The 16,677-nt window shown below is 36.9% G+C and overlaps 1 protein-coding gene across 2 annotated transcripts; it reads right to left on the bottom strand.

Annotated features, from left to right (window-relative positions):
* Positions 1–4,183: 4,183 nt before the first annotated feature.
* LOC307169842 (SLAM family member 5-like) lies at positions 4,184–8,058 on the bottom strand. Of its 2 annotated transcripts, none has more exons than XM_079890683.1 (6): positions 7,991–8,058; positions 6,613–6,933; positions 6,112–6,405; positions 5,924–6,034; positions 5,366–5,433; positions 4,184–5,138 (listed from the first exon to the last, which is right to left on the bottom strand). In XM_079890683.1, exons 1-6 carry the CDS (start codon positions 8,037–8,039, stop codon positions 5,043–5,045), a joined length of 939 nt encoding a protein of 312 aa, XP_079746809.1. In that variant the 5' UTR covers positions 8,040–8,058; the 3' UTR covers positions 4,184–5,042. The 2 variants fall into 2 exon arrangements, with proteins under 2 accessions (XP_079746809.1, XP_079746808.1); XM_079890682.1 differs by having other exon boundaries at positions 5,924–6,043; positions 7,991–8,055.
* Between the last annotated feature and the right edge of the window lie 8,619 nt (positions 8,059–16,677).

Here is a 16,677-nt window from a genome sequence, read left to right as displayed (position 1 = left end):
TACACTGATGTTACAGCCACTGATTCCCCATATAACTCACGTAAACCAGGTACCAACATACAGGACGTACCACAACACACCTTTAAACATACAATAACATCAAATTCTACACAAGTCCGTGTATACATGATTGTCAGTGCCAGCAAACAGATCGTGTTAACATGACGCCGGTGTATGTATGAAATGTGCGTGTGTGTGTGCGTATTCAGTCCGTGCATAGTCACAGGCTTACCCTGTGACAAACCCGATCTGACAACCACCAATCTAGAGTAAAACAATCAAATCAACACTGTGAATCACGACACAATATTTGACATAATTTTAAAAAACTGAATAAAGGAGCTCAGGTGTGGTAGAAACTGGACTTGTTATGTTTTCCTTTTTGAATATTTGCAAATAACAAATAATGGTGATGAAATTCCCATCAATCAAGATCATGTTTGCCCTGTCCAGTGTTTAAAGGTCACATTGGGTTTGAAATAAGAACTCCAGCAATACTGACAGACAACAGTGGAGTCTAAACTTGTGTTTGGAGCAAGTTTCATCGGTATTTTCTAAGGTTTGTTCATTACCGTAATGTTGATTACCGTAAAGCCTTCAGGCAAAATAAGACAACAAAATATTAATTTACCCACAACAACAAGGTAAGGGCTTAAGAGCTTTACTCAGCAAGATATACAATATTTTATTTTTTAACACAAATACAGAAAAACAAAAGGAACCGGAACTGTGTGTGTACGAAACAGTGCACAGCTGGGTTAAAGTAACTAATATATGTGCAAGTAAAAAAAAGGTGATACTCAACAGTATTTTCTTAATTACAACCTACTTTATAAGTCAAATGTCAGTAATGGTGTTTTGATGTATGTATTGTTCACCAGGGGCCGTATTCACAAAGAATTTTAAGGCTAAAAGTAGCTCCTAACTGGCGAATTTAGGAGCAACTCCTAAAAATAATGGACGTGTCACTCGTAACTTTAGGACTCCTAATTTTTTTGACTAGGAGTAATTCACGAAGCATTTTAGCCCTAAAAGTAGCACCTAAGCCTGGGACAGCTTAAAAGAAGTCGAGAGGACTCCTAACTCACTAAGACCTATTCACAAACCGCTTTTTGTGGCATTTCACGTTGCGATGTTTTGAAATGCGTATTCGGCAGCTACAGGAGCTTCCAATTGCGAGGGAACAATTTTGCATTGTAGGCATAACTAGGGATGCAATAACGCCACCAACAACAACCAAAACTAGGCTACTCATTGCATGTAAACTAATTGTAACGTTTCATTGTGAATCAAATTAAACTGTTCTTCTCTTTGCAAACGTAGGCAGAGGCATATAGTGACAGATTAATTCAATAATGTTGCAAAGATATTGCATAAATCCATATGTTTCATTAGGCTACTAGGCTATTTGTTTTGCCTTACTCTTTATTCATTTAGGCTATTTATTCAGTTATTCATCATCTTCCGTCCTTCGCACTACTTGTGTAGCGCACGCATTCTCAGACCTGTCACCTGTCACTCATCATCGTAGGGGAGGGGTTTGGAATCATTCCCGCGTTACAATCATCAGCCAATCAAGGTGGTCACTTCAGTCAAGCTCGTGCATGAGTAATGACGTCATCCATAGCAACGAAGACTCACTCTTAGTTTAGGAGTTCTCATTTTTCTTTACTAGGAGTAGGTCTGAAAGGCGTTGTGAATAACTTTTAAGAGAAAACTCCTAGCTAAAATCTTTTAGTGCGATTTAGGAGTAGGCTACTCCTAGTGGTAAGATAAAATGCTTTGTGAATACGGCCCCTGGTCATGGAGTTCATAAAACTCATAAAAAAATTACTCATTCTGCATTTCGGTCCTGATATGAGTGAGCAGAAGTGTGACAGTGAAATGAGAAAGAGAGACATCACTGAAAATGGCTGCAAAGATGTCAACACCTTCATACAAGCAAATTCAGATAATATTAATGATGTTTTATATAGTTCAGCAATCAATGATAAGAGGTATATATATATATTCAGCTGTCTCGCCTCAATCCATTGACAGTTTAGCAGCATCCCTCCACCACCCCTTCTCCACACTTCTAGCCATAACCATTATGGGGGGATTACGGGGGGATTACTCTGGGTTTGGGCCGAACTCCGAGCTCGGAGCCCTCCCCCCGTACAGCATGCCAAATATGCATTAAACTTTACCCTCTCTAATTGTATGTAAGTGTGAACTTGTGAAAAGCAGTTTGTGGCAGAGGGGGAACTCCACAGGGCGGTAACCTGTTTAAGAGCAACCAGCCTTTTCCTGTGATCACGTACAAATTACAAAGTGGGTCGAGAGATGTGAATATGTTAGAGGGAAGAGGTCCACTTGTTACGTTGTGTTGGGGTGTTAACAAGGCTGGCCTGTACATTATGATGAAGGCAAACTTAATTTATAGATGACAGACTGAAAAGAGCCTCACAGAGCTTTACAATACTTTTCTAATCATTTGTTCACTTCTCATTTTCTGTCTTGCTTTGTTTTTCAAGTACAGGAAAAAAAAAACAATCAGAATCAATTACGAAGCAAAAAAAAAGTTCTTCACGTGCTGTAAACATGACAAACACAGTTTGAGAGCAAAGTATAATGACACAATTTATACTTGACAGTGACAGATTTATACTTGTACTTAATTATATTTGAGCAAAATCGTGAACGTTTTTTTTTTTTTTTTAAAGAGCAGCACACAATAATATCTCCACTGTCTCATGATTTACATTAAATGAGCATAATGTTAAAATGACTTTACGTTATTTCTTTAAATTGATGTTGTACGAGAGCTACTCTCTGAGAGAACAAAGGAAATTACCATTTGAACTCACCATTTGAGACAAAAGTCTCACCTCAGAATACATCTCTCTCCCTCTTCCCCCACCCTCTCTCTCTTATGCTAAAATCACATGAGATTTACACACAATCTATATGGTTTAAATAACAATTATCCGGTTTTATAAATGTTTGGTGTCATTTGAAATGTCTCAGTGCGACTGGTACAAAGGTCTCATTTCCAAACAAGTAAAACAAAAGGTAATACGGTTTTTAGGAGTTTAGAGATAGCTGGCACACAAAGGAAGGTGGTCTCTAGACAAATGGTTTCACACCCCCAAAAGGTGTAACCTCTGAATGTAAATTTCCATTCCATGTGAAAGAAGGTTCTGTCTATATAAGGAAATGCAACGAGACGACCGGGGCCTTCTGTTACTCAGATGAGCCCATGATGTTGAAGGATCTCAAAGACTTCAGCATCATGTATTTCCTAATGTCGGGTTCGCATCTCTTCTCTTTATTCCAGAGCATTTGATGTTTTGTATTGATTATCTTTGAATTGATGATGAAATTGGCATGATATACATTTACCTGACATAATAAATTGTTACATTTGATTATTCTAACTGCCTTTGGCATTATTTTCATTAAAGAGTTAAAAGGAATAGTCAAACATTCGCTCACATTTAATGATGCACAGATATCATTAAAACCTTTTCATTTATGGAGTCAGATGAAATAACGAGAGAATACATATTCAAATGTATTGCATGTAATCAAAAAATACTTTGCCTCGAGAAAAGGACAGTAAGACGTAAAGACCTTCCGCGCTGGACGGATGCCAGCTTTGGGCCGATCGAGCGTGAGTTTACATTGTTATATCCTGCAGTTCTTCATGCATGTCTCTGTGTGTAATTGTGCTTATAATGTGCAAGAATCAGCTAGTCTATTGAATTCTTAAGCACTCTGTTAACACTTTTTGTGCATTAAAACACTTTTGAATGGAAGTAGTGTATGAGCAAAAACAGACAAGGGAAGAAAGATGTTTTTTTCCACCTCTCTGTAATCCTCAATAAAACTTCTCTATACCCTTAAACTCGTCTGATGGATTGTCTTGCATCTCAACAACACCACAATATTGTGCACAGTGCTGGGAGGAAACACATGAGAAGTAACGCAAATTACTTTTTTTGAGAAAGAAATCAGGTGTGTTCTAATGTATTGGATCCGTGCATCAGGTCTTAAAGAGACGTCAGTCTAATAAACCTGCTGTCTGTGTCATTGATAATCAAACAACATTTAAAGCACTGTTTATTTCATTTGTATCTTTCTTATATTGTATTTGTCATATGTATTGTAATGTGCATCATTCTATATTTAAAAGATAAATCATTTAATGAAATAACTTTATTGTTATATACAATTGCATAAAAAAATATTAAATTACTCATCATGAATTAAGATGTTAGTTCACCCACCTCTATGCCAAACTGTAGCGTTGCTGCTTTTAGTTAGTTACTCGTCAAAACTGATGAAAACTAAATAAATTATTTACATTTACAAAGTCACATTGCATTTATTCTTAAAATGACTTCCACACATTGACAGAAAAAAACAGGAAATTACCTATCAAGGTATCAAAAAGATAGTTATTTTTAAAAGGAAGTGTAGGGTCACAACATGAGTATAAGATCATGATGCATATACACACAAAGTACATAATATTTTCATATTTTGAAGTAACATCTCTGTATAATTTAAGGCCTTTTGTCAAACACCAGCATTGACGAGTTCAGTATTTTTGAAGCAGGTTTTTTAGAGCAGAGGTCCAACGGTTTCATGTGTAGCAGGAATGGAAAAAGTCCTTCAACCACAGACTATTTAGAGACACACTATTCATATCAGATGCACTCAAACAGACATCAAACACACATGTCTAGCAGCAGAAACACTCATGAGCAAGCTCTCCATCCACCTAGCAGATCAAACCACATTGATTGAGACCACAGCAGGTTCTCACCTTTTGATGAGTGTTTTCCATCTATGTTTAATTTTTTTTTTTTAATTTTTTTTTTATGAGACAAACATAAAATTATCCAATGGGCCAAACGATAGAGATCATTTGTTAAATGTCCTTGTAATACAAGTCAAGTTCTTTGGCAGTTTTTAGGAGACCATTTCAAGAATCCATCTTTAAGTACCACACTTTAAAACGATGATTGATTCTCACCAAAAGCTCAACCACAGACTCAGACTTGAAGGTTGTCGCTGGTCACACGGTTGGGTCTTGATACTTTTCTCATTGTAATCGGTGCATAAACCACATGATCCTCCTCTTTTACTTTCTGTAAAAAAACACATAAAAGAAGATAATAATAATGAATGTGATAGGTTCATCCTAAAGATTGAAATTATTAATTTATAAATTAATTTATAGATTAATTTATAAATATCTGATATGGTGCTGTTATGTGTGATGTGATGGATGATTATGCAGACAAAAACACTGATCTCCATCTGACTCACTGCTGAAATGATACAAACACACTCAACAAAATTTAAATCATCTTACCAATTTATGTGCATTTCTTTTGTTGAACGCTGGTTCAGCGTAAGTGATCTCGTCTTCGCGAGTCTCAACTGTTTCAACAATAATAGATGCATTAAAACAACACAATTCAATCCTGACTGATTCTTCACAACAAATGTGTTATTATTAGGACTGTCAGAAATAAGGCATTGCACATTTTATTAAATGTTTAGCACTGTCATTTTTAAATAAGGCATCAACAAATTGAATTTGTCATTAGACCTTTTTCACACAGAAAAAAAGTTACGAACAGAGTATGTGTTCGTCAGTACATTTAGAGAGACATTCTTTACACATAATTTATGAAACCCAGTAAAGAGCGACATTCAGTGTCATTACACAAAGACATGTATTCTGATGAATGTAATCTACAGAAATTGCCAAACACAATCACTACACATATCATTTTGTGTTAACTACAAAATTATGAAACTAATTGTTTAAATTATAATTTAGGGCTAAAAGGGCTATCAATCTACTAAAATATAGTAGACTATTTATTTGTTATAATACTTGTTAAAGTCAGTTTGTAACTCTTGCCTTCTGTGTCTGTTTTGCTTTCTTTTCTTTTTTTGCAGATCCAAAAGATCCCGACTGCAACAACAATCATCAGAGATCCAGCAGAGATCAACACTATCAGAGACACTGAGACTGGAGGAACTGAAGGAAAGAGTCATTAGTGTGAGTGAATCTGTATATAAACACATCTATCATCAGTGCTGTGGTACCTGCACATGTGTGACAGAGTGTGTTGATGTCCAGATGTGTGGTCTGGTTGCTGATGGGATTGTTCAGCACACAGCTGTAGGTGTTTTTATCCTGATATTCCACCTCCAGAGGTAGAGAGAGACTGATGCTGAGATCACACACACTGATGCTGGACAATACACTGATTCCTGCGTACCAGGAGAGAGTCGCATCACTCACATTCAACACTGATGAACACACCAATGAACATGATGATGATGATGACGAAGAACATTGTGAAGAGTTACTGATGATGACAGGAACAGGCAGACGAGCTGGAAAACATGAGAGAATAAACAGAAATATGAACACAACAATCAGTCTTTAGGTGTTGTGAATTTTAGTTTGTGTGGAGTGAGTGTTTAGTGTGCTCACGGTCACTGAATGTTTCTGTCAGCTCAAACTATAAAAATATTTAATCTATGTATGTATGTATGTAAATAGAATATGTACATGTTTAGAGAAATGACATCTCTACTCACCATAGACAGAAACATTGAATGTTTTTGATGATTTTTTCACTCCATTCATCTCTAGTTGATAAACTCCAGTATGTTCAGTTCTGGTGTTTGTGATGGTCAGAGATCCAGTTTGATCGTCCAGCTTCAGTCTGTCTCTGAATCTCTCATTACGACCATCGTCATTTGTGGAGGAGATTTGCTTCTTTTTTTTCATTCTAAATATGAGAGACTTTTCAGCTCCAAATGTCCACATTATATCATCATCTTCACGTATTTCAGTAAGATCAGTGTTTAGAGTAACAGAATCTCCCTCCATCACTGACACTGAATCACCAAACACACCTGATGAACAAACAGATTTACACAGACTAAGGTTTCTGATGGTTTACAAAGCCTGAAATCAGCTGTAGTTTTTATAGTTTACAAGTGGATAATTTTTTTCTCCATTAGGTCACTTGATGGAGTTTTTCGGTTCCTTGCCACTGTTGCCTTTGGCTTGCTCAGTTGGGGATATTTTGGGGATATTTAATTTGATTTTATCAATCAATAAATTCCACTAGAAACAAACCTTGTTGTATTATTTTAATTGAATACTGTGAAGCTGCTTTGATACAATCTGTATTGTGAAAAGCGCTATACAAATATACTTGACTTGAGTTGACTTGACAAGTTGAGAACATCCAGAACAGCGGCAGATACCCAAAACTAAATGAACAACCAAGTAGAGTTTGTTCCATCACTTAATGTTAAACACAGATGAACAAATCAGGAATTATAAATTTAAATTTAAAATCTACAGTTTTTTTTGTCCACAGCAATGGATTCGCCAATGCAATTTAACAGCAACAATGTTAATATTTAATTTCCCTTTTTACTGACACCAGAAACTTCTCTCTGACATCAGTAGCTCTTGCAGAAAAGAAACCACTGTCTTTATAAACCACTTTTGTTAGAGAGAGATTGCCAGAATCAAGCAGACAGAGAAAACATTGCAGCAGCGCTTACGTGATTGCCTGGAAATATATAAAGGGGGATAGTTAGATCCATTAGTTAATGGACTAATATGGCAGCATCATTTTTGAATAAAGGACAGATAACCAGGCCCAGATGAAGAACACATGTAACAATCTAGACTCCTTCATCGTGTGTTTGCTACCCTTATTATTGATTTCACAAATGTCAGTTTAAACAAGCACATAACCAAACATGCAGTAATACATCTGATTTTCATACTAAATATTCCAGGCTACTTATTGCATTAATAAAATTAATCCATTATTAACCCAGATATGAACTCAAAGCAAACAGGTTTCTAAAAACAGCTGTTAAACCTTTTTACTGAGCGTGTAGCAGCCACTGTGTTACTCTAAAAAAAAAAAAAAAAAATTGTTTTACTTACCAATCAGACTCCAGCAGCACAAACAGAATAAAACAAACGTGTGAAACATTTTCTCCAGTAGTTCAGTGTCTGATGAAACTCTGCTAAAAAACACTTCTATATGTGTGAATCCTCCCACAACACAGTTTGACCCTCCTAGTTTCACTCGCTGCATTTGATTATCATATAATGTTATAGTTCATCTGGCCTTATTAAGACTTAAACTGTTCTTAATTTGTGAAATTTTCTTTATTTCTTATCATTTAACATACTATTTGAAAAGTAGTTGTCTGACTGTGTTAAATAGCAAAAGTAGAAGAATATACTGAACTCTTCAAATTCTAGTGATTTAAGATGGTTATGTATATTTATTCAGTTCTCAATTAAAAAGTAAAAATTCAGTAAAAAGTTAAAACCGTGTCTGATCTCATAGTACAAGTTTTATTGAAGTTGAGTCAAACTGAAACCTTGGTCGGTGTACTTGAGAAATGTGTTGTTTTTTTCTGATCTGGACCATCAGCTCTAGGTGAGAGTGTGTATTCAGTGTATGTGTGTTAAGGTGAAGAGTTTCTTCCTGCCCTGCTTTTGATGAAAACGAGCAAGAAGGTGGCTGGCCACACACTGAATTCAGTTAAAAAAAAAAATTCTGTAGTGCATAGTGCATAAGTGCAAAGTGAATTTAAACCAAATGAATAAGAGCAAATGTTTCAGCACATTGCTATCTTCAGTGCTCACTCTGCAACACACATTCACCCTTTTGTTGGTAAATTAGCAATTAGGGGTCATCAGCTGAAATAAAATCAGCTGCTTTTTATGAACCTCACAGTTAATGCCCTCACAGAACAGCTTTACATACAAAAAAAATACTGAATCCATAACACTAACCCTATCAACAGTCAAGTCAGTTTCAGAGGTCAATATAGACTTTCCCAGACTCCCACACCGGCTAAACCCCCTCTGGCTCTGCCCTGCTACAGAAGCCACGCCCACAACTCTTACTATAGGCTGAAAGAGAACAGATATGAGCGAACCGCTCTCAATGGCTGCATCTGAAAACGTAGGCAGTGACTTGTTGACTCGCTGCCCTTTCAAGCAATGAGTTTGCAGGCAGTGTTTGTGTTTGAAGGCCGCTCACGAAACTGATTTCGTGAAAACTAAGTTAATATACAGTATAACCTGTCAATCACAGCTGTCAATCATGACGTCACACCACAGTTTTTACAGCATCGAGTAACTAACTAAAAACAAACTTAATTTAAAAACAAACACTTGAACTTACATCAGCGTTATAAAAACTACAGAAAATGACAGAAACCATCTTTGGAAAAAAGATATTTGAAGTGTAATTTAATTGTTTAGTTTGTCTCACGTCCCATTAATTAACATGGAGGGGGTGGGGTTTATGACCTATGCTAGGACCAGTCACCGGGGGGCGATCAAGACGCTTTGGCTTCTTGACTGTCACAGAATGGAAAGCACAGGATTGTGGGAAATCAAAAGCAGTGTAGGATACATCTACTCTGCCTTAAAAAAATCAATCAGATGAATAGAATTGGGTACCGAACACAGTACTTTTAATGCCACCGACCAAATAATGTCGGTAGAACCGAGTAGCCTACCTATTCACATTAAATCAATAGGTGTCAAATTTCGGTTCCTGAGAAGTGAGAACACATCTAAGCGCGAGAGTAAGACTATTTAAATACGAATCATGCTCTGCGTTAGAGCTGGGCGATTTTTTTATAATAAACTCTGTGATTTTTTTATAAAAAACTCGATTTACGATTCGATTCGATTTTTTTTTTTTCATTTAAAACAAAATAACTGCGAACTGTAAATATATTTCAAAAATATATATATATTTATTGTATTTAATTAAAGTGCATCAACATAAACAAAATTTTGTTTGTCTGTTACAATAGTCACTGTCAGATTACACGATTTTGACTCCTAAAAATCTTGTCATGTCGTGGAGAAGAAACATGTCAGACTACACGTTGTTTTATTCACTCGCACATAGGCTACACAAGCTCACTCACATAGCCTACACACCAGGGCCGGAGAGGGGCCACTTTTCAGCCCGGGAGTTTCAGGCCCAAGACCGGCCCACTTTTTCCATGGTGGAATTCCAAATTAGCACTTTTTCCAAACTGGATAAATGAAGCAACAGTTCAGCTCTTACTATTCTGTAGTTTTTATTAATACCATGGTTCAACAAATAATGTAAAGGTTAAATAATAATCAAGCATAGCGTTAGTTCTGGCAGGTCACGTTAGTCAAGCTCGCATCAGCTGATCCACATCTACCTATAGGAATACGACACCTATCACTGTATACATATATAAGCTCCTTCAGTATTATCAGCAGCTATCGCGTTCCTCAGGAGCTAATTACCCTCCTCCATCCCCAGCTCCTCCTCTCGCCCAGTCAGGATTTGACATTCTGATTCCCCTTGAATCAGAACAATTATCGAATATGTTGTACTTTTAAAATCTTGAATTAAATATATTTGCAATTTTCATGTTGGTTCTGTTCTGTTTACCCCAAGGGGGATTATTGCTGCTCTCCCTGCTCTTATCCATGCTAGGCTGCATGGATGCGCAGGGAGTTCTCGCCCAGAACGGAACCATACCGCCAATCCAAACTGTATGCTAATTGTCAATCATATTTGACGGTAGTGGTCCTGACAGAAATTCACTTAAGCTGAGATAGATCCACTATTCCACAAGGATAGGTTGATAAATTAACAAAAACAGAAATAAAGAAAGAAAGAAAGAAAGAAAGAAAGAAAGAAAGAAAGAAAGAAAGCATTTGAAATGTATCCCACTCTTCCACAAATAGGCATATTGAACTAATGTTTACAGATTTATTTGTATTCCAAAATAATGCTTTTTTAATCAAAAAATGTGATACCTACTCTCAGATAAATGAGGCCTATGATTAATCAGATGAAAATAGAAATATAAAACCAGTCCTAATTGAAAGAAAACAAGTTGACAAAAAGATTGAATCCAAATTGGGTGATAATATAGTACAATGAGAGATTTATAAGCTATTTTTTGTAGGCTGGTCATTTTTTAACGGGAACACCACAAGTGTGACTGTGCCATTTTGTAAAAAATAAAAGTAAAAAAAAAAAAAAAAAAATCCTGGTGAAAAATTAAAGTAGACTAGTGTGATCAACAGTGCAAATTTTTTCGTAGCTTGAGTTTTGTTATCATCAATATTAAATTGCATAATATTTGCAAAGTCTATGTATTGGGTGATACAAAAAGGCTAATATTTTAATAAAATTATATATTTTGCTTGTGAATAGGTTGACAAAGCTACAACAGTATTAGCCGAATAATTACGTTGCAGCGTTGCTAATGTTAATCATTACTAGACCTATCTCTCTTTACCTGTTGCCACTTGTGTTTGTCCTCTTGAAAATAAATCTGTAAGCTTGGCACATTTGGCAGCATCCTCCTCCAAAGCCTTTCTTTTTTTCAACCTGGCTTTTTCAGCCCCTCCTGGCCTCTTCCCCCCATCCATCCTCCCTGACGCGTACCGTTACGGTAGGGCCGGCCCAGCTATCGGTAGGCGCCGGCGGTGCCGCGGTAGACTACCTGAGAAAACGTTTTGGAAAAGACGCGCTATGGACCCAACCAACTCTATGGGAGGGGAGGGGAGAACTCCCTCTCATGGTACAACCCATGCAGAGGCTGTACGCTGCGGTGTCAGAATGCGGAACGTGTGTAGCCTAATGTAACTAACGTGACAAATGTAAAACAAAAAAAATCCTCGCCCGGCCCAAAAGTGAAGCGGCCCACCGGGAATTCTCCCGATTCACCCGATTACCCACCCCGGGCCTGCTACACACACACACACACACACTCACTCGCGCGCACACACACACACACACACACACACACACACACTCACTCGCACATAAGTTACACACATAGGGCCCTATTTTAACGATCTGAAACGCAAGTGTCAAAGCGCAAAGCGCAAGTAACTTTGTGGGCGGGTCTTGGCGCTGTTGCTATTTTCCCGGCGGGATAAATGACTCTTGCGCCTGGCGCAAATCTAAAATGGGTTGGTCTGAAGTAGCTTCATTATTCATAAGTGTGGTTTGGGCGTAACGTGAAATAAACCAATCAGAGCGACATCTCACATTCCCTTTAAGAGCAGGCGCTCTTGTTCTAAAGCGGATTCCTATTATAACGGCGGATTTGCCAGGCGCACGACAGGAGCGGTTCAAGGCCGAGGAGACCGACGTTCCCGCCAGGGACGTTGGGGATGGAGAAACACACCTGTGTAAGCTAGATGTATGCTTTTATAATAAACTATCTATCTATCTATCTATCTATCTATCTATCTATCTTTTGTAATAATGTATGATTTGCAAAAATGATAACTGCTGCGTCTGTGTGTAGATGAGAGAATCAAAGTGTACGCGCGTTGTGCACACGCTACATTGATTAAGGCCAAGCATGCGCCCTTAAAATAGCATATGAATAACATGCGCAACGCGCCACTGACTTTAAACTGTTTTTTTTTTTTTTCGGTTAGTGGCGCAATTGTTTTCTAAACCTGTAAAATAGCATGAGGGAACGTTTGCGCCGGAACACGCCTCCTCTTTGCGCTGAACCGCCCCGGGAGCGCAAGTGTATTTCTTAGTTAACCGACGTGCTTCTGTGGAGGGAAAAGTCCGCTTTGCGCGGGTGCAAAATAGGAATGATACATCATGTGTCCGTGTACAAAGTCAATTGCGCTGGGTGCAAGATAGGGCCCTTACTCACATAAACGCTCTCTCTCTCTCTCTCTCTCTCTCTCTCTCTCTCTCTCTCTCTCACACACACACACACACACACACACACTCACTCACTCTCGCGCACACACACAGTCACACTCACTCGCTCACTCACTCGCGAACACACACTCTCACTCACTCTCCCTCACTCACTCGCGCGCCGTCGGATAAATTATGCAGTTATAATTGTGTGGTTTGTATGTGTGTAAGTCTTTTTGTCGTGATGTCGTGAAGTATCGAGGGCTGCGCCGCAGTTCTTCCGTTCAGTTCTACGGAAACCCTGAAGGAAGATTGGCGAATGCAAAATGTATGTATTGTACGCTATATAGAAGAGGGGGAGAAAAAAATCTACAAAATCTATTTTTTGAAAATATGAATCGATTTGACCTACCAACTCGATTTTTAAATCAAATCGATTTTTTCCCCAGCCCTACTCTGCGTGTCTCTGTGTGAATGAGTGACGCAGACGTGCGGTTTCGTTTAACACACACACACACACACACACACACACACACACACACACACACACACACACACACACACACACACACACGTGGTCTCCCTGAAAATGGGAACATAGAAATGTTAAAATACAGACATGACACTTTTTGCCTTTCCCTCAATCTCTGTATTATGAGTGGGGGGAGGGAACCATGTGCCTGATAATAACTCTCCATGCTCGCCCCACACTCTGCTGGAGTATTTCGGTACTGCACCATAACAAACTACCTGAACAAATGAAATAACCAATCATAACAATAATATTCTATTCTCAATACCTGCTACACATATTAATTTCAAACCCTAGTGGTTAAATCAATAACACATGGAAATTCAAAGGTCTTCACCACAACCTGTCAAAATAAGTTTGGTTTTACATGATAATGTATTACAGTTGTACAGTAGAATTTAGATATGTAAATTTAATAATAATACTAACACTAATAATAATAATAAATTATCATCAAAAATATATTTTTAAGGAATAATCACAATTTTTCTTCTATGTTGTAATTTTAACACAAAAACTCAGTTGTGCTGCATGTTGTTTGAAAAAAAAAAAAAAATCATATAAGTCTAGATCAATTAAATTAATGTTTTGTCTTAATTTGATTGCTCCACAACACAGAATTTGTGGAAAACAAAACATTTCATAGAAAATATTTTATTTTATTGCTAAAATTGTTGTTTTTTATTAATATTCAAGCATTACAGACAATGGCAGACAGCAACCAAGGCAGCTCTGGCATAATGTCAATAACACTTCTATAAATGACTTTATTTACAGTTATTGAGGTAAAAATTCCTAAAGTACTGAAAAAGTACCGGCACCAACTTCCAGGGTTAAAATGTGAACAGTGCATCATTAATCATAAAGGTAGTGAGGGATTTGTGGCAGAAGAAGAGAAGAAGTGGGACACAGATAACAAAGGGAAACACTATTACAACATACAAAATGTGTTTCTGATAAATGTGACAGTTGTAATGTACCAGAAAATGATGTCACACCATTCTAAGTGACAAGATGTACGGATTAGAACGTGGATGGAATTTGGAAGGGGTTTTAGGAAGGAATGAGAAAATGAAGGTGTGTTTTGATGCTCTCTTTTTTTAATTTTCTAAGAAATACAGGATTAGATCACATTATAGGTTATATTTTAGTTATTTTGAGTTATTCTCTCTTGCATATATATGTGAGTATGTATATCTGTATATATGTAAGCTATGTGTGTATGTGGGTGTGCAAGTATGTGTATATATATTTTAGAGCATACTGTACTTCTTTTTATACTGCTCCTTTGTGGGTTAATTTTAAAAAAAGTAAGTATAGGCTATGTAAACTTAAGGTTGCCTACAATGATTGTATGAGGATTATATTAAAGAAACCGAGGTGGAGCAGTGCAAGTGATCTATTTTGTATGTCAAGAGTAAACACCTTTATGGCTTTAATGAGAAAATTTGATGTGTAAATTTAGATGCTGGCTGGATAATTCTCAGAATGCTATAATTATGCTGTTGTCAAACCCTAAGCAAAGTGTGGTGCGATACCAGTCATCTATGAGAAAGTATTGGCATAATTGTCTATTTTAAATGTTTAGTATTGTATGTAATTTTGTGTAGGTTGATGTTTGTTTGGGATGAACGATTTGGTAAAACAATATTTAGGTCTCGAGTATAATAATAATAGTATTAAAATATTTACAGATGGCTCAAAAGATCCAAATACAGGAAAGACGGGAGCAGCAGTATATATACCACATTTTCAGAAATCAATATTAAAAAGAACATCAGACCATTTAGCGGTGTACACTGTGGAACTTTTAGCTATTTTACTAGCACTCACGTGGATAGAGGAGGTTGGGCCTTACCAATATATCATCTGTTCAGACTCAGTGGCATTGTTAATAAGTATTGCAAATTGCAAATCTGTTTGTAGGCCTGACTTGATTTTTGAAATCTTTCATAGTCTGTATAGATTACAAAATCTTAATATTACAGTGTGTTTTATGTGGGTCCCATCTCATGTTGAAATAGAGGGTAATGAAGCAGTTGATTGTATGGCTAAAAAGGCTCTTAAGTCTTAAATAATATTAAAAGAATAAACCTTTCACATATATATACTACTGTTCAAAAGTTTGGGGTCAGTAAGATTTTTTATGTTTTTAAAAGAAGTATCTTCTGCTCACCAAGGCTGCATTTATTTGATTAAAAATACAAACAAAATATTGTGAAATATTATTCCAATTTAAAACAGCTGTTTTCTATGTGAATATACAGTAAAGTGTAATTTATTCCTGTGATCAAAGCTGATTTTTCCGCATCATTACTCCAGTCAACAGTGTCACATGATCCTCAGTAACCAGACCGACTGAGGCCAATTGTGGTAAAACTCCTAAGGCACAAGGACAGAACGGAAATACTACAAAGATCCAAAAATATAAAAGGTTCCAGAATATACATCAATGAAGACTTCACAGAGGCAGTCAGAAGGAAAAGAAAAGAACAATAACCTCTATTACACTGATGAACAATTTAACAGTTCAATCAAGACCGAACAGCAATTATCTATAATCCACTTTAATAGAAGTCTGTATGCCAACTTTCACAGTATCTAACACTATCTAAAACAATTGAAACAGCACTTTAACATAATTGCAATAACTGAAACGTGGATAAACAGTGAAAAAGGATCAGATTTTGAAATTGAAGGATATGAAATGTCTTCTATTAACAGAGTAAATAAGAGTGGGGGTGGTGTGACACTGTATGTGGACAAGGATTTCAATTATAAGGTGGTGGAAAAAATGTCAATGGTGGTGGATAATTTGCTGGAATGTGTCACAATAGAAATATGTATGGAAAAAAAGAAAAATATTATTGTAAGTTGTGTATACAGGTCACCAGGTTCGAATATTGACACATTTAAGGACTGGATGGAAGAAACATTTACAAAAAATAGTCAAAAAGTCATGTTCATCTGTGGGGACTTAAATATTGATTTGTTAAATCCAAATAATCATAAAATGACGGAGGATTTTATTAACACCGTGTTTAGTTTAGGCCTATATCCCCAAATTACCAGACCAAATTACTTGTTGTGCGACACTAATAGAAAATATCTTTACAAATATCATACAAAACTAGATGTACCGCATCGCGGTACAAAATATGACCGCCGCTCAGGCCTGCACTGGCTTTCCACAAAAATAAATAACGTGGAGTAATTTGGCTGTATTGCGTGTTGATGTATATACCTAAAAAAAGTAATAGTATGTGCATGTCTGTCTGTGGTGCGCAGGGGGGGGAAGTGGCCCCCGGGGACCAAACGGAATTTTTCCGTAAAAGTCTAGTAGACCAACATACCATAAAAATTTCTTCATCCTCGGTGCCACGGTTCAGGTAGTTATTT

This window comes from Squalius cephalus (assembly GCF_949319135.1).
Source record: "Squalius cephalus genome assembly, chromosome: 13".
NCBI classification, from domain to species: Eukaryota; Metazoa; Chordata; class Actinopteri; order Cypriniformes; family Leuciscidae; genus Squalius; species Squalius cephalus.
Note: the sequence above shows the minus strand (reverse complement) of the source record. Positions and strands in the feature narration are given on the sequence as shown.